The 25,938-nt window shown below is 42.8% G+C and overlaps 1 protein-coding gene across 3 annotated transcripts in view; it reads right to left on the reverse strand.

Moving 5' to 3' along the window:
• ERC2 (ELKS/RAB6-interacting/CAST family member 2) overlaps positions 1-25,938 on the reverse strand; it is a 1,115,226-nt gene that overhangs the window by 755,163 nt on the left and 334,125 nt on the right. For all 3 annotated transcript variants that reach the window (XM_077278496.1, XM_077278495.1, XM_077278494.1), the window contains exon 8: positions 4,089-4,226. In XM_077278496.1, coding sequence (XP_077134611.1) covers positions 4,089-4,226 — 138 coding nt within the window. The remainder of the gene's footprint in view (positions 1-4,088; positions 4,227-25,938) is intronic.

The following is a 25,938-nucleotide window of genomic DNA, read 5'->3' on the forward strand; positions in this document are numbered from 1 at the left end:
TAGAACATGGACGTAATTCCCCTTACTAGGACCAAATTACCCATGATTATAAGTAGGGGTGTACACTGCAAATATAAAGGGGTTGTCCCATAAACAATATTTTTCATCTATCCACAGGATAGGTAATAAATATATAATCACTGTGGATTAGATCACTGTGACCCCGACGAGAACAACGTGTCCCAAAGTCCCCTGTTTGAATGAAGTGGTATTGAGCATGTGCGACCATTGCTCCATTTACTGTCTGGTTGCACATGCTCTCTGTCACTCTATTCACATAAGGGTCTTTGGGAACCCTGTTCTCAGCATCGATGGTGGTCTGAGCATCCAGAAAGCCAGTGATCAAACATTTATCATCTTTTTAGTGGATAGATGATACACATTGTATTTCTTATTCCAATGCATCATGTCACACAGGACCCTGTAGGTTTGGATTTCTTATTCCCTTAATAATAAAGCCCTTCATTTAAAAACTGAATTTTGTGATTTCTTGTGATTTCTTTGTCTAATATTTAAATTTGTTTAGTGATCTGAAACATTTAAGGGTCATAAACAAGCAAAAGAATAGGAAATCAGGAAGGGGCAAACACTTTTTTCACACAACTGTATATGTGTGTCAAGCAAATATCAAAGGTTGCAGACCTGCAGACCTGAGTGCCTGAGACCACAGTGTCAAACTAGAAGACCTGTGCTCAAGTGGCTATGGGACTTCCTTTCTCTATAAGAAGTGGGGTGATATTTTCTTGCACTACATGAAATGGGGGCAGAAATTTCTCTCTCTACAGGAAGTGGGGATGGAACCTTCTCACTCAACAGGAAGTATTGGCAGAATTTTCTCTAAAGGAAGCAGGGGCAGAACCTGCTCTCTCAGGAAGTGGGGGCAAGACTTTCTTTTCCCTACAGGAAGTGAGGACAGCACTTTCTCTCTACAGGAAATGGGTGCAGAACTTTCTCTACAAAAAATGGGGTGTAACTTTCTCTACATGAAGTGAGGGCGGCAGTTTCTCTCTCTCTACAGGAAGTGGTGGCAGCACTTTTTCTCTTGCTAAAGGACGTGGAGGCAGGACTTAGTCGTTACAATAATTGCGGCCGGTCTTTGCCACTCTCAGAGAAGTGGGGGGGCTCTTTGCTGTACTTTTTTAATGGACAGGCGTACAATAGCAGAGAGACAAAGAGATGGGCTATCAGTTTAGGGCTGGCATTCCATTAAACAATGGCAGGAATAAAGTATGCTTGGAAGGGGTGATGTAAGTAGCATAATTTAACAACTTAAAAGGTCAATCCAATCTTCTTCAGGAGTGCACAGCTCCCCAGCCTCCCAACTTCCTGATTGCTGTGGGGCGGGTGCTCCTGACTGATTGACAGTTCGGGCCATTATCACACAGCAGGCTATAATTGTGCACTCCCAATGTGACTATATGAGACAGTTTTGCTTCTGCAGCATTAGGAGTCAGTACAACTAAATATTGCCAGAATGCGGTATTAACAGTGTGCTCAAGTGATCCTAGACAGCTGCAGTGTAGCTCTTCCAAGCTCACTAGTAGACAGCTTGTAAACACTTTATCTTCCATCAGTTGGAAATTAAATTATAAAAATATCAAAGACAGTGGAAAAATACACTCACTGGCCACTTTATTAGGTACACCTGTCCAACTTCTTGTTAACACTTAATTTCTAATCAGCCAATCACATGGCGGCAACTCAGTGCATTTAGGCATGTAGACATGGTCAAGACAATCTCCTGCAGTTCAAACCGAGCATCAGTATGGGGAAGAAAGGTGATTTGAGTGCCTTTGAACGTGGCATGGTTGTTGGTGCCAGAAGGGCTGGTCTGAGTATTTCAGAAACTGCTGATCTACTGGGATTTTCACGCACAACCATCTCTAGGGTTTACAGAGAATGGTCCGAAAAAGAAAAAAAATCCAGTGAGCGGCAGTTCTGTGGGCGGAAATGCCTTGTTGATGCCAGAGGTCAGAGGAGAATGGGCAGACTGGTTCGAGCTGATAGAAAGGCAACAGTGACTCAAATCGCCACCCGTTACAACCAAGGTAGGCCTAAGAGCATCTCTGAACGCACAGTGCGTCGAACTTTGAGGCAGATGGGCTACAGCAGCAGAAGACCACACCGGGTACCACTCCTTTCAGCTAAGAACAGGAAACTGAGGCTACAATTTGTACAAGCTCATCGAAATTGGACAGTAGAAGATTGGAAAAACGTTGCTTGGTCTGATGAGTCTCGATTTCTGCTGCGACATTCGGATGGTAGGGTCAGAATTTGGCGTAAACAACATGAAAGCATGGATCCATCCTGCCTTGTATGGAGCATCTTTGGGATGTGCAGCCGACAAATCTGCGGCAACTGTGTGATGCCATCATGTCAATATGGACCAAAATCTCTGAGGAATGCTTCCAGCACCTTGTTGAATCTATGCCACGAAGAATTGAGGCAGTTCTGAAGGCAAAAGGGGGTCCAACCCGTTACTAGCATGGTGTACCTAATAAAGTGGCCGGTGAGTGTATATCAACATTTTGATATTAAGTAAATTCCAAAGTTGCTTATTTTTGCAGGTATTCAAATGTACCCATCTTAGAAAATTGAAATAATAACCCTTCAAATTATTTGTCATCTGTCGGAGTCCCGCAAGGTTCAGTCCTAGGGCCCATGCTCTTCTCCATTTACACCTTCGGCCTGGGACAGCTCATAGAATTTCATGGCTTTCAGTATCACCTCTATGCTGATGACACATAGATCTACATCTGTGGACCTGTTATCAATGCCCTACTAACCAAAATCTCACAACGTCTGTCCACTATGTCATCCTCCTTCATTGCAAGATTTCCAAAACTTAATATGGACAAAACAGAATTCATCATCTTTCCCCATCTCACTCAACCTCCCCAACAGACCTATTCATTAAGGTCAATGGCTCCCCACTCTCCCCAGTCCCACAAGTTCGCTGCCTTTGGGTAATCCACAAATCTGATCTCTCCTTCAAACCACACATCCAAGCCCTTTCCATTTCCTGCCGACTTCAACTCAAAAATATTTTCCGGATCCATACATTATGCAAGCAAGAATCTGCAAAAACACTGGTCCATGCCCTCACCATCTCCGGCCTTGACTACTGCAACCTCCTGCTCTGTGGCCTCCCCTCTAACATTCTCGCATCCCTCCAATCTATTCTAAACTCTGCTGCCCAACTAATTCACTTGTCTCTGCATTACCCAGAGACTCCAGTTCAAAACCCTAACCATGGCATGCAAAGCCACCCACAACCTGTCTCCTCCATTCATCAGTGACCTAGTCTCCCGGTACTTACCTGTACGCATCCTCCGATCCTCAGACGAGCTCCTTCTCTACTCCCCTTTATCTCCTCTTCCCACAATCGCATACAAGATTTCTCCCGTGCATCCCCCCTACTCTGGAACTATCTACCCCAACATATCAGACTTTCGCCTACTATGGAAACCTTCAAAAGGAACCTGAAGATCTGCCTCTTCCAACAAGCCTATAACCTGCAGTAACCACCAAACTGTTGCACGAACAGCTCTACCCTCACTTACTGTATCCTCACCCATCCCTTGTAGATTGTGAGCCCTCACGGGCAGGGTCCTCTCTCCTCCTGTACCAGTTGTGACTGGTATTGTTTAAGATTACTGTACTTGTTTTTTTATTATGTACATCCCTCCTCACATGTAAAGTGCCATGGAATAAATGGTGCTTTAATAATAATAAATAATATTAATTTGAAAGGCTGCACCTCTGGTACACAAGGTGTTTATTCAATGGAATCCCCTCTATTCTCAGAGACTGAATTATACACCCCAAGATTTGTTTTGCCATTTTCATATATAAATAGCCTCTTCGGTAGTAGCTTAAGAAAGTACTCAGAACAACCCCTATTAGGAGCTCCCCATTGTAGTTATTTCTCAGAAATCCTAATCTGGTGATCGCAGTAGTGGATCATGTGGCACTACTCATGACAAAAATTTAAATTTGGGCAGTGGATCCTCAATTCTTGTTGTTCTGTTTATAATCATCCAATGACACCATTACAGATACATTTCAAGATTTAAGAACTCGATTACCTTTTCAGAGAGGGCCTCTTCCAAAGTTACAAGCGCAGTGTCCGTATTACTGGAATCCGTCTGGAGAGATTTCACTCGATCTTTTAGATTTCCAAGTTGCTTGTCCTTGTCTCTTAGCTGTTCTTGTAGATTTTCAATCTGTAACCCAAAACAGTGACAACAGAGTATTGTAGTACTGTAGTATTGTAGTACTGCTCCTATCCCAGAGTATTGTAGTACCGTTTCTATACCAGTGTATTATAGTATTGATCCTATTCCACAGTATTGTATTACTGCTCATATCCCAGAGTATTATAGAACCACTTCAAGAATTGCAGAAGTGCTTCTACCCCAAGTATTGCAGTACTGCTCCTATCCATACGTTTTGTAGTATGGCTCCTATTCCTTAGTACCGCTCCTATCCCTGAGTAGTGTAGTACCACTCCTATGTCTGAGTAAGTACCACTATTATCGAGTAATGCCGTACTGCCTCTATACCCTTCTATCTAGTTTCTTCTATGGTGTCTGGGTTTTTTTTGTCAGTTTTGGGGTTTTCCCTCTCAGCATTTCAGAACTTTTTTCTGTGTCATTTTCTGAGTCCTCTCTGATACAGAAGAACTTGTATTTAGGGAGCAAAAAAAAATATAATTATTGCAGAATTTATAATTTTTTTTGCCACACCAAACGTTGTAATAACAGCCAGTCGTCAAGTGACTGAGGAACACGATGTTATCACACACTGATCGGCCAACACTGAACCCATGGGGCTTGTAGCCACTGCCAGTGCTTATCCTTTACGTTACTGGCGGTGATAATTTTATAGAAGTGAGACACTTTTTAAGGGATTAATGGGGTAACCTTTCCTTGACAGACATTAAGAGTGGATTTTACCTACATTGCCACAAAAGGACAAATGAAAAAATTCCAACAATCCTATTAAAATCAGTGGTCTATCCCTGTAATGTATGGACATGCTGGGTCCTCCTGACATTTTTCACTCAGGTGAATACATGAACAGGGAGCACCGCCTCTATTAGTTCAGATTGATCTAATAGGATATTTTAAAAATAGTTTTATCAAAAGAACAAGCCCTTTAACCATTGCAGTGAATGGGAAAAAAAAAGCTGGAAATGCAAAAAAATGGGAAAATCCCACACTGCTGTTTAGTGATTGATCTATAGACATACATGTTTCCTGTGACACGTGTTTAACAATGAAGAAGGAGGGCGAGTAGATACTGAACAGCGAATTACCGTCTAACAAGAATTTGGTTACTGTACAGCAGGAACATATCCCCGATGTACATAATACACAAAGGGGGGATGTGACTGAAATCAAACCAGGCTGCCAGCCCCCGCTGCTGCAGATACAAGGAAATCAAAGTCATCTTGAGTCTTGTCTTTCAAGGTTCTGGAACAAAAGCGCAGACTGGGAGTTCAGAGCCTTAGGAGCAATGTGTTTCATTACTAAGATAGAATATATACCTGCTTTATTCAAAAGTATTAGCAAGATTTACAAGGTAGGAAGAATGCCAACTAGTCCTCCTTTGTTTAATTGAATGTTTGTGTTCCAAAGTAACGATACAATTCAGAGGTCAAGCTTCTACGAAAAAAATGAAAAAAACATGTTTCTCCTTATTCAACATGCGGAGGACTAGAAGACAATGGAATTTTGCTACCAAGTTAGAATTATATATTTGTACATAAATTCCAAGAAAATTCCTAATTTAGGCTAAGGCTGACCATACATCTTAGATGTCTGTTGGCGGTCTGATAATTCGACCAATCATTCAGTTGACGCCATCTCAGCCAACACTCCCATACACAGGAGTGCCAGCCCTTTTCTTTGGTTGTGCTTTGGGACAGGACTGTGGGTAGGGTCTTCAGCAAAGAGGACTCATCCACAGCCGCCCCTCAGCTGCTTCTGTTTTATTCATCATCTTCGTCATTTAAAATTTTGGGCTGGCGGCGTCTTAGCTGTGGTTGTCGCTCATGCAGATTCAGCTGGTAACAGTCTTCATAAAAATGGTACTGGCACATGTGCATATTGACCTAAGGCAGTCTTCAGGAAAATACACTGCGTGCAGAATTATTAGGCAAGTTGTATTTTAGAGGATTATTTTTATTATTGATCAACAACTATGTTCTCAATCAACCCAAAAGACTCAAATATCAAAGCTGAATATTATTGGAAGTTGGAGTGGGTATTTTTTTAGATTTGGCTATCTTAGGAGGATGTCTGTTTGTGCAGGTAACTATTACTGTGAAGAATTATTAGGCAACTTAATAAAAACCAAATATATTCCCATCTTACTTGTTTATTTTCACCAGATAAACCAATATAACTGCACAATATTTAGAAATAAACATTTCTGACATGCAAAAACAAAATCCCCAAAAATTAGTGACCAATATAGCCACCTTCTTTATGTTGACACTCAACAGCCTTCCATCCATAGATTCTGTCAGTTGCTTGATCCGTTTACAATCAACATTGTTGTGCGTGCAGCAGCCTCCCAGACACTGTTCCGAGAGGTGGACTGTTTCCCTCCCTGTAGATCTCACATTTTATGAGGGACCACAGGTTCTGTATGGGGTTCAGATCAGGTGAACAAGGGGGCCATGTCATTATTTTATCTTCTTTGAGACCTATACTGGCCAGCCACGCTGTGGAGTAGTTGGAGGCATGTGATGGAGCATTGTCCTGCATGAAAACACAACTCAACACAAAGAAGACAAAGATAGCGACTATTGCCAGGTATGCCCAAGACTCATTTGGGATGGACAACAATGAATTGGAAGTTGTCAAGGACTTCAACTCACTTGGATCAATGATCACTTAAAATGCAGCGATGACACTGGAAGTCACCAGGGGAATGGCTATGGGCAAATGAACAATGAAGTAACTGGACAAGGTCTTCCAATCGAGGAACATTTCACTGGCGATGAATACATGGCTCATACATAGTCTGGTCTTTTCTGTGGTTACATACAAATGCAAAACCTGGACAATAAAGAAACAAGGCAGAAGAAGAATCGATGCCTTCAAAATGTGATGCTGGAGAGGGATGTTATCAATACCATGAACGGCTGGAAGAACAAGCAAATCAATCTTGGAACAAATCAAGCCAGATTTGACACTCAAAGCAAGGATCACCAAACTACGACCTGAGTTCTTTGGACACATTATAAGAAGAGACCAATCAATGGAGGACATCATGGTTGGATAAATAGAAGGAACAAGGGGAAGAGGAAACCAGCAAGCTGATAGCTTGATACTATCAAGATAATGATCTTGAAGACCATGGTAGACCTATCTAGACCTGCACAAGATCAATCTTCATACAGAGCGTTCATCTATCAAGTCGTCATGGCTTGAGATCGAGCCGAAAGCCATTAAATACAGGTTTTTTTTAGGATTAAATAAAAAAAAAAAAATCTGAACCGGAGCTCAAATCATTAGTTAACTAGTTGGCTTTTTCAAGATAAAAAATATATTGAAGGTTCTCATGGAAAAACAATGTCTCCATGGAAATTCATTGTGTTCTACGCTTTGCGCAAGAATGGAAACAAAGAATCTGATTTCTGTTGGACTTAATAATTTTTAATAGTTTAAGTATCTAAAGTGGCGAGTGACAACTACCATATGGTTTCTGCAGTGATTATTTTATTCATGAAGGTTTCCTGTATTTAGTCAGGGCTTATTCCATATATTACAGTGATACATTTTCAACGCTTGTTTAATATTCAGACACCACTCCCATTCTCTTGTGTTACAGGATCAGCCATGCATCCTGTGTTAACTTCCCTGCAAAGAGCATTCTCTTCTAATCGACACCTCCTTTACAAAGAAGTACTTACAGGACACAATACATCAGGATTACCATTATCCCATCAGATTCCACCTTTCATGAATGACACAGGATAATCCAGGGAGAGGTTGACTCACTTTCCGAATAAGCTACCCAGCTCCTGCCAGTTGGGCGGTAAAGTCTATACAAATATGTCTAATGCCTATTATATACACCAAGGGCAAGGTAAATGTAGGAAAAAAATATACGATGGCAAGTTTTGTAGACATCTAAGCAGGGCTGGGGAGTCGGAGTTGTGGAGTCAGAGTCGGACTGACTCAGATTCCTAAAATATATAATAAATTGGGTTCAGTAGTTCATTGCAGGGTGTGCCAATAAATGTTTTCCGAATAATTTGGGAAGTTATAAAATGTCCTAGAAATGTCTGTTCTAGTTCTGATCTAAGGATCTAGGCTTTTAGTTGAGATAAACCTGTGTTGCACTTTATGGACATGCTCAGTAGTGAGACAGTGCTGTGGAGTCGGAGCTGGAGTTGCAGTCGGAAGCTAGGGAAATTAAGGCGATGGAGTAGGTGGTTTGGTTTACGGACTCCACAGCCTTGTATCTAAGGTCATGCATGGAGAGCCTGTTTGTTGGGCCCTCCATGCATGTGTCGTGACTGTCACACATCCGCGACACATGCAGCTGCGGAGCTTAACAGCTGATCAGCCGGAGCAATCCAGGAAATCGGGTTCCCTCTGCAGCTTTTTCGGTAAGCGCTATAGCTTGCCAAATAAGCAAGGACCCAAGCAAATTCGCTCAACTCTAATAGTGATCACATTACTATGTGACAGTAAAAAAAGATGGTTAGGTGACTGGAGATTGCTATTGAAGCTGACCTAGGTGGACTGATTAAAGGGAATCTTTCACTTGATTTTTTGTCACCCTATCTGAGAGCAGCATGATGTAAGGACAGAGATCCTGATTGCAGTGATGTGTCACTTATTGGGCTGTTTGCTGAAGTTTTGATAAAAATACTTATCTGCTGCAGATCTAGCAGTTCTCTAAATACTGTACTCTCTATAACCCCGCCCACATCACTGATTAGCAGCTTTCTTTACATACTGTGCATAGGTAGAAAGCTGCCAATCAGTGGTGGGGAAGGGTTTTATAGAGCTCATGAATATGGAGGACTACATGGCAGCAGGTTTACTAGTCATGTAGTGATTGATAACCTAATGCCGATAAAACTGTGATACTATCAAACCAACAGCAAGCAGCCTAGTAAGTGACAGATCGATGGAATCGGGGCTTCTGTCCCTACATTATGCTTATCTCAGATTAGATGGCAGAAACCTGGTGACAAATTCTCTTTAAAGGGAACCGGTCACCCCAAAAATCAAAGATGAGCTAAGCCCACCAGCATCAGGGGCTTATCTACAGCATTCTGTAATGTAGATAAGCCCCCGATGTATCCTGAAAAATGAGAAAAAGAGGTCAGATTATACTCACCTGGGGGGCGGTACGGCGCCTCCCATCTTCTTACGATGACGTCCTCTTCTTGTCTTCACGCTGCGGCTCCGGCGTACTTTGTCCTGTTGAGGGCAGAGCAAAGTACTGCAGTGCGCAGGCACTGGGCCTCTCTGACCTTTCCCGGCGCCTGCGCACTGCAGTACTTTGCTCTGCCCTCAACACTGCAGACTAAGTAAGCCTGTGCCGGAGCCGCAGCGTGAGGACAAGAAGAGGACGTCATCCTATGAAGGTGGGAGGCCCCAGACCGCACCGCGACGCCCATCGGACCAGAAAGCCCCCGGGTGACTATAATCTAACCTCTTTTTCTCATCTTTCAGGGTACATTGGGGGCTTCTCTACAGCATTACAGAATGCTGTACATAAGCCCCTGATGCCGTGGGCTTAGCTCATCTTCGATTTTTGGGGTGACAGGTTCTTTTTAGGAGGCCAAACCTGCCCTCAATCCTGCCAGCAACAGAGTGTGGCAATGAACACGAAGTAGAGGACAGTCAAGCCCCTTTAGTCACATGCTCTTCTGATGTTTCAATACAAAAAAGTGACTGAGTCCGCCATTGGATTAATGCATTGTGACCCATTGAATTCTATAGACTATTCCATTACAGAAAGAAGCCATAAGGCGTATGTGAACAGAGTCTTAGTATGGTTTTACTTTACACACCTTGACAAAGAAACCAAAATTTGCAACATCAGAAGTTTGGTCAACAAATTTGTCCTGTTCTGTCGAAGCTGGCACGGTGCAATTAAATCTTTTCTGCAAGAGCTTTTCCTACAAACATCTCTTCTGCCACCTTCAAAAAGTGCTAATCTTGTCACTATTCTGGCGTCTGTCTCAGGAATGTTTCTTAAGAATTTAGAGGATTAGAGGAGATCGCACCTGCAGACAGACACTATAATTCGACAGAAACCTAAGTTCTCAAAAGGAAAATTGCCTCCATTATCTGTCCTTAAGCTAAAAACTCAAGAATCTGGAAATTGCTGCATCAGAACCAATGCATTACAGAAAAGGAAAAAAGGGGGGTAGAAAAAAAAAAAACTTCCTAAAATGACACGGTGAAAACAAATCCGCAGAGATGCTTTCAGAGACAACAGCTAACCCTTCTGAGAGGTTAAATCCATCTAAGGTTTATTGCTCGAATAGTTCTGAAGAATTACACTTCTTCGCAGATGTTTATGTTACGTTCTCCTAGGACTGAAAAATCAACTTCATAGCCATCTCTTGTCATACAAGAGGCTCCCTCTGCTGCCAAGTAATGAGAAGCTCTCGCACAACCACAAACCACCCACAATTTGTCAGAACTGCGTACAGTATAATAAGGGAATGGACAACCACAGGTGCACAGTCGCTCAAACTGAATGACAAGGCAAGCGATCTGCTAAAAAAGATCTATTCTGGAGCAAATGTTGTATCCGGAAGAAATATGGCTGCACATGGGTCAAATACAGTAATAAGTCCAGCAATGCTAATTTTTATTCCTACATTATCTGCTTAAAGGAAATCCATCAGTAGGATCAACCCTCCTAAGCTGTCTTTATGGACATGTAATGCCTGAAGAGAAACAATAGGTGGGTTGTCTGCTCTCCTGATGGAGATCTGAAAGAACGGTCTAGGACTAGCATACAAAGTCGACTTGATACGGTTTTATTGTCAATGCGTGTCAAAGTCTTCAGATTGCTTAATCAGGATATAACCAAATATATGAGGTATATATATATATATATATATATATATATATATATATATATATATATATATATATATATATATATATATACATACATACAGTGGGGCAAAAAAGTATTTAGTCATTCAGCAATAGTGCAAGTTCCACCACTTAAAAAGATGAGAGGCGTCTGTAATTTACATCATAGGTAGACCTCAACTATGGGAGACAAACTGAGAAAAAAAAATCCAGAAAATCACATTGTCTGTTTTTTTTATCATTTTATTTGCATATTATGGTGGAAAATAAGTATTTGGTCAGAAACATAATTTCATCTCAATACTTTGTAAGAAATCCTTTGTTGGCAATGACAGAGGTCAAACGTTTTCTGTAAGTCTTCACAAGGTTGCCACACACTGTTGTTGGTATGTTGGCCCATTCCTCCATGCAGATCTCCTCTAGAGCAGTGATGTTTTTGGCTTTTCGCTTGGCAACACGGACTTTCAACTCCCGCCAAAGGTTTTCTATAGGGTTGAGATCTGGAGACTGGCTAGGCCACTCCAGGACCTTGAAATGCTTCTTACGAAGCCACTCCTTCGTTGCCCTGGCGGTGTGCTTTGGATCATTGTCATGTTGAAAGACCCAGCCACGTTTCATCTTCAATGCCCTTGCTGATGGAAGGAGGTTTGCACTCAAAATCTCACGATACATGGCCCCATTCATTCTTTCATGTACCCGGATCAGTCATCCTGGCCCCTTTGCAGAGAAACAGCCCCAAAGCATGATGTTTCCACCACCATGCTTTTCAGTAGGTATGGTGTTTGGAGGAAAAAGAATACTGAGTTGCATCCATCAAACACGACAAGTTGTGTTTCTACCAAACAGTTCCAGTTTGGTTTCATCAGACCATAGGACATTCTCCCAAAACTCCTCTGGATCATCCAAATGCTCTCTAGCAAACTTCAGACGGGCCCGGACATGTACTGGCTTAAGCAGTGGGACACGTCTGGCACTGCAGGATCTGAGTCCATGGTGGCGTAGTGTGTTACTTATGGTAGGCCTTGTTACATTGGTCCCAGCTCTCTGCAGTTCATTCACTAGGTCCCCCCGCGTGGTTCTGGGATTTTTGCTCACCGTTCTTGTGATCATTCTGACCCCACGGGGTGGGATTTTGCGTGGAGCCCCAGATCGAGGGAGATTATCAGTGGTCTGGAATGTCTTCCATTTTCTAATTATTGCTCCCACTGTTGATTTCTTCACTCCAAGCTGGTTGGCTATTGCAGATTCAGTCTTCCCAGCCTGGTGCAGGGCTACAATTTTGTTTCTGGTGTCCATTGACAGCTCTTAGGTCTTCACCATAGTGGAGTTTGGAGTCAGACTGTTTGAGGGTGTACACAGGTGTCTTTTTATACTGATAACAAGTTTAAACAGGTGCCATTACTACAGGTAATGAGTGGAGGAAAGAGGAGACTCTTAAAGAAGAAGTTACAGGTCTGTGAGAGCCAGAAATCTTGATTGTTTGTTTCTGACCAAATACTTATTTTCCACCATAATATGCAAATAAAATGATTAAAAAAAAACAGACAATGTGATTTTCTGGATTTTTTTTTCTCAGTTTGTCTCCCATAGTTGAGGTCTACCTATGATGTAAATTACAGACGCCTCTCATCTTTTTAAGTGGTGGAACTTGCACTATTGCTGACTGACTAAATACTTTTTTGCCCCACTGTATATATATATATACTGGCTATATCCTGATGAAGTCTGAAGACTTCGAAACGCTTGGTATGTGGTCAGATACTGCTCTGAGTCTTCAGCTTTTCCCTATATAGAAGCATGTAAGTCATAGAAAGAGGAGCAAAATGATACCTTAATATCTGCAATGCGATGTAAATAATAATCATATTAAATATGTAAATAAGCTGTTAAGATCTATGGGCGAGACATAGATCTCCCTGAGAATCTGCCTCCACAGCTTAATTTAAATGAAATAGGGTGTTACCAGTGTGAGACAAGTAGATCAGGAGAGCAGACTGTCAGTCATTACATGTGTAACTCCCCTTACATTTAAAATAAACTTTGGATGCAGATTCTCAATAAGATCTATGTCCGGCCCATAGATCTTAACAGCTCCTATACATATTAAGAAAAAAAGTGAATGTCTCTGGAATAAGACATCAGATCGCAGATATCAAGCAATCATTTTATTCAGCTTCCCATGACCTACATGTCCATATATAAGGCTTAGGAAGATTGATCCTACTGACACATTGCCTTTAACAATTTGGTGCAGATTGTGCAGTTTTTTAAGTGCTGAACCTTCACTGCACATCATAAATATCTCCAATGTGTCCAAAGAGTTTAAGATGTGTGCCAGAATATGGCATACTGTACATTGGCTGGTGCCCAGAAAAAAGGTTTTTGTTTTTTAAACAGTTGACCGTAGATTGGTGTCTCATCCTTTCGCAAAAGTCTGATTTTTTTTCATGTTAAAAAGATTCCTTCCTTTTGGAGTAGATATTTTTTGCATATGATTTTTTTTTTCCCATGAAGTATTGCATGTAAGTACATTTTCATGTAACACTTGGTTCTCTATATTAAAAACTATTATCTCACTCCGCTTCATTAACTGCATGTCATCCAACTAGCCAGTACCCTACTGGTTACTTTTGATGCAGGTCTGGTGTATGGTGTCAATGCTCCATGGAAAAAGTATGCTCATTAGATCTCCTCCAGAATGAAGAAAGTTTTCTCATATCAGTCAAACCAGAGACTCCTTCAAAAAGAAGAAACACCCATTTGCACGCAAGCTCCCACCTAGCTATTAAAACATCCTACTCTGTGGCCTCCCATTTTCACTGTGGCTTACCATCTTGAGTCTCTTCAATCCATCTTTGATTCTGCTGGACAAATAAAGATGACTGCCATAAAGGAGAACTTAAAATTCATAAGACATCGCCAGGGAGGGGACATGCCCCCTCACATTAAACACATGGGAAAGAGGGAAAACTACTTATAACTGGAGAAGTGCTGACACTCCAACTTCCTTTGAAGTTGGACTAACACCTCATCTCCTTTTTGAAGAAGGGATCTCCTGGGGTGACCAGATGGTTACAGCACAACAATTCTCTGGGAAACAGACAGCAAGGCTGAGATTTGTTTACGCAGAGGTGAAGTGTAAGTGCTGTTCCATGGAAGAAGCACCCTGGGTTCAAAGGACTTTTCTAAGAATATGCCAGACTTCATGTCTCCATTGTCTAGATATTAATATTGGGGTTTTGTATCGAGTCGATATCTATGGGATATAGATTTTCATTGTCGTAGCGAATGGACGGATGTGACACATTATCTCACACTGCCATGGGATCACTAAGAACCCCTCCAACTTAATAACTGTTTAATAGATTATGTGAACTAGGTCATGTTTGATCTCTATGTAACGGTAAAATCATGATAAGAAGTATGACGTCAATATCTACGGCCTGGAACCTTCAGGGGCGAAGATATCCTGTAAGTTGGGGATCTCATAAAATTCTAACAGACCCAGCACATCCCACAATCCTCCCCCACAAGAGCTCATCAAGGGGAGGTATGTGGACATAACCTTGAGTTAATAAAAAACAGTATTTGAGTCTGGAATATTTGTCAGTCTTTGGAAGACATAGTTCGCTGTGGCTTCTGTCCATTTTCTCAATCAGAGTGCTTCACTCTGATAAATTCCGAGCAATTTCTGTGACCAGATTTAGTAGTATATATCATATGGTTTGTTAACATTTTGTATCATTTTTATATTTTTTATAAACACTGCCTATCTTTCTGGATTAAATATACAAAATGTAATAGCTCTGTTCCTCTTGCTCTGTAAACCGCACCCCTAAAACCATACGCTACCTGTAATAGATGTCCAATTGGCCTGCATAACCGATTGGTGGTGCCAGATAATAGTGCTTTTGTTTTTGTGGAGCTGGCAGTGACCATATCTACCTGGGTATATATATCTATATGATACAATGCACCAACTAACATGACTAAGCGGTGACCCTCTATCCCCCAGATTTTTGCTTGAAAAAGGCTTCGTTAAGCCAAAACGTTGCTGGAATTACCTGTATCTACAAGGGTCGTTTCCTTTTTCATGTTTTGGATTCTTCGGCCTCTTATGTTACATATAATAAATTTCAGTTGAGTGCCGAAGTTCTATGATTTTCTAGTGCTCATTATTAGCTTGAAATCAGTGTTATATAGACTATATCCTATTTTCATTTTTTACCAGCAGTTAGAAAAGCCACCATTGTTCAACACGGATTGGTGCCACTCCAGCCAAGAATAGTGGCACATGAAAACCCTGTAAGGTGGTTGACAAAAAGAGATTACTGCAGTTTGAGACCAAGCAGAGTGTCTGTAAGCAAGCACCGTTATCTACTAGTCAAATATTGTAGGATGAAAGAAAGTAGCGAGAGCCGAGTTACAGGAATTTTAAGATGACATACATGGTTCCTGAGGGGAGAGATTGAAGGAGACACAAGATCAGGTGGTAGTTGTGGCACAGTTAATTATAAATGGCTTGGGAGGGTGGTGATAGTTATGGCTGTTATCTCATTGTTTGATTGTTCAATTAGGCTGCATAATTGTCTGAAAAGTGATGCAGACTAGTACACCGACTGCAGGGGGCTGATGTAATCCGTAATCAGCAGGCATTTCACAAAAAGGGTAATTGGACAGTGTCACATGAAACAATAGCTCATGTTCCTTGACCTACTGAGCAAAGGAAAAGTACGCCTGTCATAATTAAAAATAATTCACCTCCGCACAAATGACCAAATCGATGCTATGTCATAACAACTGGGGCTGTGCTACTGGGGATGGCGGCGGCCAGCGTGAGGGGCATGTAAAGTGACTCTTAGATCCGGGACTTGCAGGCTAACGGTGGAGTATCACAGACTCCAGCTAGTGCCGGTATCTGATTAAAGGAACCGAAAGACCAGATCTGAGTGAAGGAACCAAGAGACCAGACCTGGGTGACCACAGACCGGAGCTGGGAGACCTAAGTAAGAGTAAGCAGACTCAGAGCCGAAAGGAAGATCACCAGGTCACAGAAGAGGGAAATACGTGTGAGCTGTAACCTCCAGTACAGATGTACGGAATGAAAACCTGGGGCCGGGACCGGATTGAGGCAGCCAGCGTGAGGGGCATGTAAAGTTACTACTAGATCCAGGACTTATGGCCTAACGGTGCAGTATCGTAAACTCCAGTTATGGCGTGTATGTATCATGTTTTATATTGCCTAGTGATGACGGTCACACGCCTGATTGAGTCGGCGACGCACTTAGTGTTAAGACATAGGACCAACACGCCTTTTACGACACTAGTGTTTAGTTATAGTAATAGGAATAGGAGTGTGCAGTAAGAAGAATTGTGTAAATATTCTGCAAACTCAAATTTTCTGTATTTTCATTGCTTTTTTTATATTCATTGGTTGTGTTAATCAAATAAATAAGTGTTGGTTAAGTTGCCATTGCCTCCTCATTCTCTGCACTGTTGAATCCGCACTCCTGCTTACAACCCCACCAATAAGAACAATACATTTTAATTTACAGCCAGTACAAGAAATGGTTACAATAAATGGAAAAAAAGTGTGCCACATCCTAGTTATTGATGTTTTTAATTAATTTTTGGACCTCCGACTGAGCGTGCAAGACATGACGGTAAATAAAAATGTTAGTAACAGCGATGAGTAAGAAATAGTAAAACCACATAAAATGAGGGGACACAAAAATAAAACAATACGATCGTCTATCAGGATTCCGGGAACTGGGAAATGGTCCTGAGCCAACGTTGTTATTTACTGCTCCACTATATTTATGATGAATAAAAACACCATGCCCTAAAGCAGCCCAATGTGACATATTGTTAGCTGACTGTCCTATTTTTTTTGGTGTTTTTGGATTAACATATGGCCAACGCATGTAGTTTTATGTTAGAATTAAACATAAAACCTGATATTCTCCAACTGTTACTTAACACAGAGCTCAGTTCCTGACAGGGAGTAATATAATACTGATAATAAAGAGACAATGGACTTATTCATATGATACATTAGTTACTTTAGAAACAGACACGAAAGTCCAAACACAGACCAAATAATGCATTTTCGTCTTGTAAAGCCCAGTAAAGGTCACCATGAAATCACTGTAGCAGAGGAACACGTATGCCCTGCAGCTACATTAAACACAAATGTGTACTTTATGTAGAAAACGGCATAGCGGTAGCTGCGGGTGAATGGCTAAGAAATACAGTGATGTTCCGTAAAGGAAAAAGTGCCCAGGAGTTATCCAATGATGGGACCGAGTTTTTCCAAACAAGTCAAATTTCTGGACCATGCAGTAGTTGTAGTGGAAAATGTCATCAGTTTTATTAGTGTAGATTTACTAGGAAAATGTGAAAAAAATGTAGAGTACATGATTTTAATAGTTTAAAAAGAGAATCTAAACTTCTTCTTTTTTTTTTTATTTGCTCCAGCATAGAAAGTTACGAAACTTGAAAATTGTTTTATTAAGGGATTTGTCATCATTCTTATAAAAAAAAATTGCAGGTTAAGGGGCTTCCAAATCTCTACTTTTCCCCAGTTTACTCGCCTGCCTTCAGCTGCACTGATATCAGAATATATTCATGTGGAGTACAGATGATGGCAGTTATGGGCCAGCGCATGTCTCCTCCTCTGAGTGTCCCGCTCATCAGAAAAAAGTCCCGCAGCAGCTTATACCCAGGGTTATTGAGACACGGGTGCTGAGCCATCACTGCCATCATCTGTACTCAAAATGAGGATATTTCTCAATATGAGAAAATTCTGATATCAAATGCAACTGGAGGCAGGACAATAGATTGGTGAAAAGCAGGGGGTTGGAAGACACATGCAATATTTTCACAGAAATGAAGATAAATCCTTTAATAAAGCGATTTGCAAACTTTTATAACTTTCCATGCTAGATAAAATTATTTAAACAAATAAAAAAAAACCTTTAGTTTCTTTTTAAGGTACTTTTTGCTCCTATTCCAAACGTTTTGTAGGATTTTCAGAAAAAGGTATTATGGAAAGTCTGTTGCCCTTTATGGTCCTTTTTTTTACTTTTACCGAACCCTAAGATGGCATAGATCAAAGAAGGGTGTCCATCATACCTAGCGAGTTTTCCTAAAGTTGATTGTGCCACATGTGCCATCTACTTTTAATTGTAACATAAAATGTATTAATATAATTGTAAGCATCAAAACTAAAATCAGTAAGGTCTAATAGATTATTTGTGAATCATCCCATAAGATATAGATCCTAACGACAAGTATTACAAGGTCAGCATCACACGGTGTTGTCTTCTGCTGAACCTGGAGCGGCCCCCAAATGCAGGGCAGCTGGGTACTCGGTACCGGGTCTATCTCTCGGTGCTGGGGATGTCACGGTGGCCTGACCCAGTCCGTGGTCCTGCTAAGGGACGCCCAATTAAAGATGTAGGTGCAGATGTAGGTCACAGTAAATGACGAGGACACAAGGTTGCAGTCTCTTTACCTCTTTACTGAAGGCTTCGGCATCCGCAATCCAGAGCACTGTTAACAGGGCTGGCTGAGACCGGCGGGTCCGAAGGCACATCCAGAGTTCCCTTTTGCAGGTGGAAATCAGTTGCCTACCTACTAGCGCCTGGGTGTTGTAGTACTTCCCAGCTGAGCACCACGGGATAGTCCTCAACTGTCGTGTATGTTTCTGTTCTTTCTCTCTGTCCCCCAGATGATATGGATAGGACGCACCCGTATGACGGGGTAGGCCTGGAGTTATTTTATAGGGACCCTAGAGACGCCCCTCTCCCACAATTGCCTCCGTTGTCTTCATTAGGTGATTAAGGTGAGGCAGCCAACCTAAAATTAACTGCCCTGCCGTTGGTTTGAAGTAATGCGTAGAGCCCAATACTTCCTCGGCGTTCCGGCCACCGGCTACGCGCCTCAGTAGGATGTTGCTGATCTCGGGGCACGACTCCTACTGGTTCTATCGCCTTTGTGCTGTGATCTCGTTTCTCACTTCTCCACAATATCCTTCGCTTCGTGTCCTTTCTTAAGATGCCGCCGCAATGAGGTGCAGGCACGGCTCCGTAACGATCTGTCCTTTTGCTAGGCCTCTGTCAGGATCCCACCCCTGACAGGGACCCCCCTGAATCTTCCCAAGTAACGCTCTCCTCTCACTAGATGTTACCTGGGCAAAACCCAGTCAGCTTCTCCCTAACTTCCTATCCAACCCCCAGTTTTACCAAAGTGTGAGGAGTGGCCTAATACATAGAACCCTTTGCTCCCCCTGGTGGCCAGAGTGTGAAGTGTAATGTGTGACTGTGATACCTGGTCAGGTGAACTCCTTTAGTGCCATCAGACGTACCATCACTCCCCTTAGTGGCGGAGCGACAGTACTGCAACGACCAGGTCTCTGGGGCGCTGCACTCCCCCCCCCCGGTTAAATCCAGTACTCCCGGACTGGGAAAGAAGATCAACAATACATGTTAGCAAAAGACATACAAAATTTTGAAATGCAATAAACAAGTAAATTTAACAGTGCTTCCCTTTATGGGAGGTAAGGACACTTGAACGTTACAAACAAAATCATATTTACATAGTGCTTAAGATTTTAAATAACACTTATTAAATAACTGACTATAAATAACTATCAATACCCAGCCGGGCATACTATCTACTATCTACTAAGTGCAAACTTTTCTAGAACAGTAATTTAACTTCTCCTTTAAGGGCGTATACTGGACCCACTAAAGGCATACTATAAAAGACTAAAAGTGCAAATCAACATTTTTCTCTAATTCTCTTTCTCATATGCAGGACTCTATTGTCTACCCCCACGGGCCTACTGCATCTTCTCTTGGCTCTCTATCATCAGTTCTGGCAATCACTTTAACTTCAGTTTTATTCAAATAATCATCATTCCTATTTCTTATCACTATCTTTCTAGCTACATACTACTACTATTTAAAACATTATTACAGTCTAACTACTTAAGGCACATTATGGTTTAAGCTAAGTGCAACAACTAAACATTCCCTTTAAGAGGGACACCAAGTTTCTTCTGAGGTAGTGCAACCTCTCACGTTGCAAGTCTGGTTAAAGTGTTATGACCTGGTGGTTAAGAGGCCACGCCGATATGACCTGGTGGCTAAAACGCAACATGGGACGAGCTCTGAGGAGGTGGTATCTCTACTGACCGCAGTCCTTAATCCTAACAACAACACTAGTAATAGCCGTGGGATGTTCCTGACTCTCCCTAGACACCTCTTCACAGCCTAAGAATTAACTACCCCTAAAGAAGGAAATAGAAAGCTATCTTGCCTCAGAGAAAACCCCAAAAGGAAAGATAGCCCCCCACGAATATTGACTGGGAGTGGAGAGGGAAATGACATACACAGAAATGAAATCAGTTTTCAGCAAAGGAGGCCAATACTAAACTTGATAGACAGAGAGAAAAGGATACTGTGCGGTCAGTATTAAAAACTACAAAAATCCACGCAGAGTTTACAAAAATGAACTCCACACCGACTCACGGTGTGGAGGGGCAAATCTGCTTCCCAGAGCTTCCAGCTAGCCTGAATATGACATAGTGACAAGCTGGACAAAAAGAGACATATTTGCAAAGCAATAATGTCCAAAGCAAACGGACAAACAAGAACTAGCAGAACTTATCTTTTGCTGACATGGACAGGCCATATGAGAAATCCAAGGAGAGAACCAAATCCAACCTAAGACATTGACAGCTGGCATGAACTAAAGCCCAGAGCAGGTTTAAATAACAAACCCAGGCAAGGCGATCAGTGATGGCAGCTGCTACAGCTACCTAACGGAGCAGCAGTTCCACTCGAAACCACCAGAGGGAGCCCAAGGGCAGAACTCACAAAAATACCATTAGCAACCACATGAGGGAGCTCCAGAACGGAATTCACAACATTAAAGCAAGAACTTCTGCGCTGTAATCAGGAACAGTCTCTTCAAAAAGCTCTTTTTGTAAAACCAGTAGGGGGCACCTTTAAGAAGGTGCAAACTATATACAGCAACAGTTTGTGAATCATTCACCGTCCATGATTCGGCAGTCTTTTAGAACTATGATGAACTTGTGCAAACTGGAAACAATTGGGATCCCGGGTCAACAAAGGGATCCCTTTAAGAATTAACCCTGAACAGGTTTAGCAGCAAAACAGGAAAACAAACAGTTAACTATTTACAATCTTCGGTTCTCCGAGGTTTATTCTCATAGTAGATTGCAAGACATCAGCCGATAATGAACACTTCTTGACCGGGGAAGCTTTAATCCCGTGTTCTCGTCTGATGCGGTGTCAAGATCATCGTGTCGTCTCTCAGGTGCGGTCAAATTACCAGGGGTCTGGATTCGAATATCAGTTTTGGTAGCAAGTTCAGTAGTGGCAATAATGCACACAGTGGCGGTAGTGTTAGAATCTGCTAGTTCAGAAACTAGGGGGTTAGTGTCGTTAGTCTTAGTTGTGGCAGCAGGTAGCGCTGCTGCAAGATCAGTCACTGGAACGGAGTCAGTAGCGGTGGCACGAGCAGTCGCTGGAGTGGTGTCGGTCATCAGGGCAGAGTCGTTCTTCATACCTGCTTCAGATGCGGTCCCTCCGGTGCCGGTCTGCTCCGTCTCCTCTGGGGTCTGGAACGCTGGTTGCGGGGCCTTGTGCGGCGACGTTGTCATCTCTGTTTGCAGCATCTCGATTTCCAGCAGGGCCTTGCTTTCTGGCTTCGGAGCGCTGGAACTTCTTTCCTGCTCCGGACCAGACGAGGCTGCCAACAGGCATCTGGTGAGGCTCCCGATGGAGGTCTTCTTCCAGCCGGCCTCAGTGCTCAGCTGCGTCCGCAGGAGTTGGTCGCTGAGCTCTTCCCCCCCGGCCTGCAGGAAATCAGCATCAGTGGTGGAGGCCTGGTTCCAGTGCCCTTCCGGGTAGCTTGGGAAGTCCTGTGCTCCGACCCCACGCTCTGGTCCTGGGCGGCTGGCCATGGCGTCCTCCACGTGGCTGACTTCTTCTTCCTGGCCCTTTTCCCGCTCTCTCCTTCGTGGGCGGTTTTGCTTTCTTTGTCTCCGCCCTCCATTGAGAATCAGGAGGCGGATCTTGGCTGCTGAGGGACACGTAGTCAAGGTACAGAAATACTTAGACTGGGTGGCCATTGTTCTTCGCGCTCTTCAGTTTGTCCACGCCCACAAATCCATGCCCTTCTTCTTCTCCTGCGCTCCTTGTTGCGCTGTAATGGCGGCGGTTTTGGAGGGAATTTGTGGCGGCAAATAGCAATACACAGTCCTTGCAATAAATCATGGTTCAAGCACAATTCAGTCACAGTTGCAAGGCACACATGACCTGATTCCTCAGGCTTAAGTAGATCCTGTTCGTGATGCCAAGTTGGAGCGGCCCCCAAATGCAGGGCAGCGGGGTACTCGGTACCGGGTCTATCTCTCGGTGCTGGGGATGTCACGGTGGCCTGACCCGGTCCGTGGCCCTGCTAAGGGGCACCCAATTAAAGATGTAGGTGCAGATGTAGGTTGCAGTAAATGACGAGGACACAAGGTTGCAGTCTCTTTACCTCTTTACTGAAGGCTTCGGCATCCGCAATCCAGAGCACTGTTAACAGGGCTGGCTGAGACCGGCCGGTCCGAAGGCACATCCAGAGTTCCCTTTTGCAGGTGGAAATCAGTTGCCTACCTACCTGGGTGTTGTAGTACTTCCCTGCTGAGCACCATGGGATAGTCCTCACAACTTTCGTGTATGTTTCTGTACTTTCTCTCCGTCCCCCAGATGATATGGATAGGACACACCCGTATGACGGGGTAGGCTTGGAGTTATTTTATAGGGACCCTAGAGATGCCCCTCTCCCACAATTGCCTCCGTTGTCTTCATTAGGTGATTTAGGTGAGACAGCCAACCTAAAATTAACTGCCCTGCCGTTGGTTTGAAGTAATGCGTAGAGCCCAATACTTCCTCTGCGTTCCAGCCACCGGCTACGCGCCTCAGTAGGATGTTGCCGATCTCGGGGCACGACTCCTACTGGTTCTATCGCCTTTGTGCTGTGATCTTGTTTCTCACTTCTCCACAATATCCTTCGCTTCGTGTCCTTTCTTAAGATGCCGCCGCAATAAGGTGCAGGCACGGCTCCATAACTATCTGTCCTTTTGCTAGGCCTCTGTCAGGATCCCACCCCTGACAGGGACCCCCCTGAGTCTTCCCAAGTAACGCTCTCCTCTCACTAGATGTTACCTGGGCAAAACCCAGTCAGCTTCTCCCTAACTTCCTATCCAACCCCCAGTTTTACCAAAGTGTGAGGAGTGGCCTAATACATAGAACCCTTTGCTCCCCCTGTTGGCCAGAGTGTGAAGTGTAATGTGTGACTGTGATACCTGGTCAGGTGAACTCCTTTAGTGCCATCAGATGTACCATCACTCCCCTCAGTGGCGGAGCGACAGTACTGCAACGACCAGGTCTCTGGGGCACTGCAAACCTTATGAGCCGATTAATGTGATGGAGCTTAGTTCAAATTGTTCTCTGGTTGACCGTTCCATCCCTGCATCCAAGATTTTTCTTAACCAGGTGCTATACATTATATTATATACAATCTTGATGCAGAAATGCGGGTGACCTCCTGTGTTTTACATGCTTCACATATTCATATTTAGGTACTGTATATCCCACAGGATTGCAACAAAGTCGTAGTCCACAAAATAATGCAAAAAAGGCATTTTTAAAAATAATCTGTTACATACGGGTAAATTGTAAGGGAGTTGGTTTTACTAATTTATTATTTGATTTTCTTTATTAGTTCTACTTTATTAATACTTTATCTAATTTATTAATACTCATCTTTGCAAAGCAAAAGTATTAAAGTGTCACGGCTAAGGTACTGCAGGCTCTTCTGACTGTTTCTTAGGTCCTGTGCTGCCGAGGATATTGAGCCTTATTCAAACTGCTGTTGTACTTATTAAGAAGATGCGCCTTCCTGTCAGTCTCTTCTTGTTTAGATCACTATTCCTCTTTCCTCTGTCACTATCATTTTGATGGAGATTTTCCATCTGTTACTCATCTCATGTAGGATGCAAATGGCTGACACATCCTCGGTCAGTCTTCTGGTACTACTGCTCCCACGTAGATGTCACGTTACTTCTGTTGGGTCCATTTGGCAGTAATTATTTGTGCAATGAGACCTTGCTTCCTTTAGCACTAAAGTGTCTCTAGTTCCTGTGACTATTCTTCTCTCAAGGCGCTCTTGAGACTTTTTTCCCCCATGTGTTTTTGTTCTTACACCAGGTTTATTCAGTCTTTGTCGTAATACTGTGCTACTGCCAGAACTATTTCATTCTTGATTGTATTATTTTACTATGAAATGAAATGTATGTTCATGATACTGTTATCACATTCCTTTTGTTGGGAATGTACAGAATGTGGGTCTTCATCAAATTGTGGACTTGGAGTCATCTAGTTCATCCAGCTGAATCTTTTATCTATAGTCACTTTTCTCCAGCTTGGAACCATCCTTCTGTCATGAACAACCAAGTCTAATCATACTCCTCTAAGCAGAATCCAACTCCTGTAATTCATCTCCTAATGGACAACTGTATATATCATGCTGGATCCATGCTGCTTCTGCTTTCCCTTCCCTTCTCTTACCTTGCCTTTCCTTCTCTTCTCTTCCCCTCCTGTTGTGAATTCTGCTCTTGGGCTCCCTCCGGTGGTTGTAAGTGGTAGCGCTGCTGTCTCTGAATCACAGCATTTATCAGGTGTTTTCACCTTTTGCAATTTGGACAGGGCTATTTAGTCTTGCTTCACCCTTTAGTCAGTGCCAGTTGTCCATTGTTCCTGGAGTATTCACATCCCTGCCTGGTTCCTTCTGCTTTGCAGTTCTTTTCATCAAAGATAAGTTCTGGCCTTGATTTTCTGTCCACATGTTGTGGTCTTATTGCTCAGTTCCTTTCTATGTTTTGTCTTGTCCAGCTTGGTCTGTATTAGGATTTTTTTAGCCAAGCTGGTATCTCTGGAGATGCAGATATACCCTCCTTATCTTAGTTAGCTGTGGAGTTTTGGTATTTTCTGTGGTGGATATTTTCTAGTTTTTTTAATACTGACCGCATAGTACTCTGTCCTGTCCTTTCTATTTAGCTAGAAGTGGCCTCCTTTGCTAAATTCTCATTTCAGTCTGTGTATGTTTTTTCCCTCTCCTCTCACAGTCAATATTTGTGGGGGGCTGCCTGTTCTTTGGGGATTTTCTCTGAGGCAAGATAGTTTTCCCTTTTCTATCTCTAGGGGTAATTAGTCCTCCGGCTGTGTCGAGATGTCTAGGGAGCGCTAGGTACATTCCACGGCTACTTCTAGTTGCGGTGTTAAGTTCAGGGTCTGCGGTCAGTACAGGTACCACCTTCTCCAGAATACATCCCATGCTGCACTTAGGCCACCAGATCATAACAGTACAACTGGCCAACAATGAGTTAACCGCATCTCAGAAGAAGGGAAGGAAAGTGCTGAGCCATTTTTTTTTCTGTAGTCTGTTGTGTTTTTTTTTTTCTCTTCCCTCTTTGCCTCTGGGTGGCTCAAGAGTTCGGCGCTGGTATGGATGTTCAAGGACTGGTTTCTCGTGTGGATCAACTTGCTGCTAGAGTACAGGGTATTTCCGATTATATCGTTCAGACTCCAGTTTTAGAGCCTAGAATTCCAACTCCTGATTTGTTTTTTGGGGATAGGTCCAAATTTCTGAGCTTTAAAAATAACTGTAAACTGTTTTTTGCTCTGAAACCCCGTTCCTCTGGTGATCCCATCCAGCAGGTTAAAATTATTATATCTCTGATGCGTGGTGACCCCCAGGATTGGGCATT

The sequence above is a fragment of the Ranitomeya variabilis genome, chromosome 8 (assembly GCF_051348905.1).
Source record: "Ranitomeya variabilis isolate aRanVar5 chromosome 8, aRanVar5.hap1, whole genome shotgun sequence".
In the NCBI taxonomy this organism is placed as follows: Eukaryota; Metazoa; Chordata; class Amphibia; order Anura; family Dendrobatidae; genus Ranitomeya; species Ranitomeya variabilis.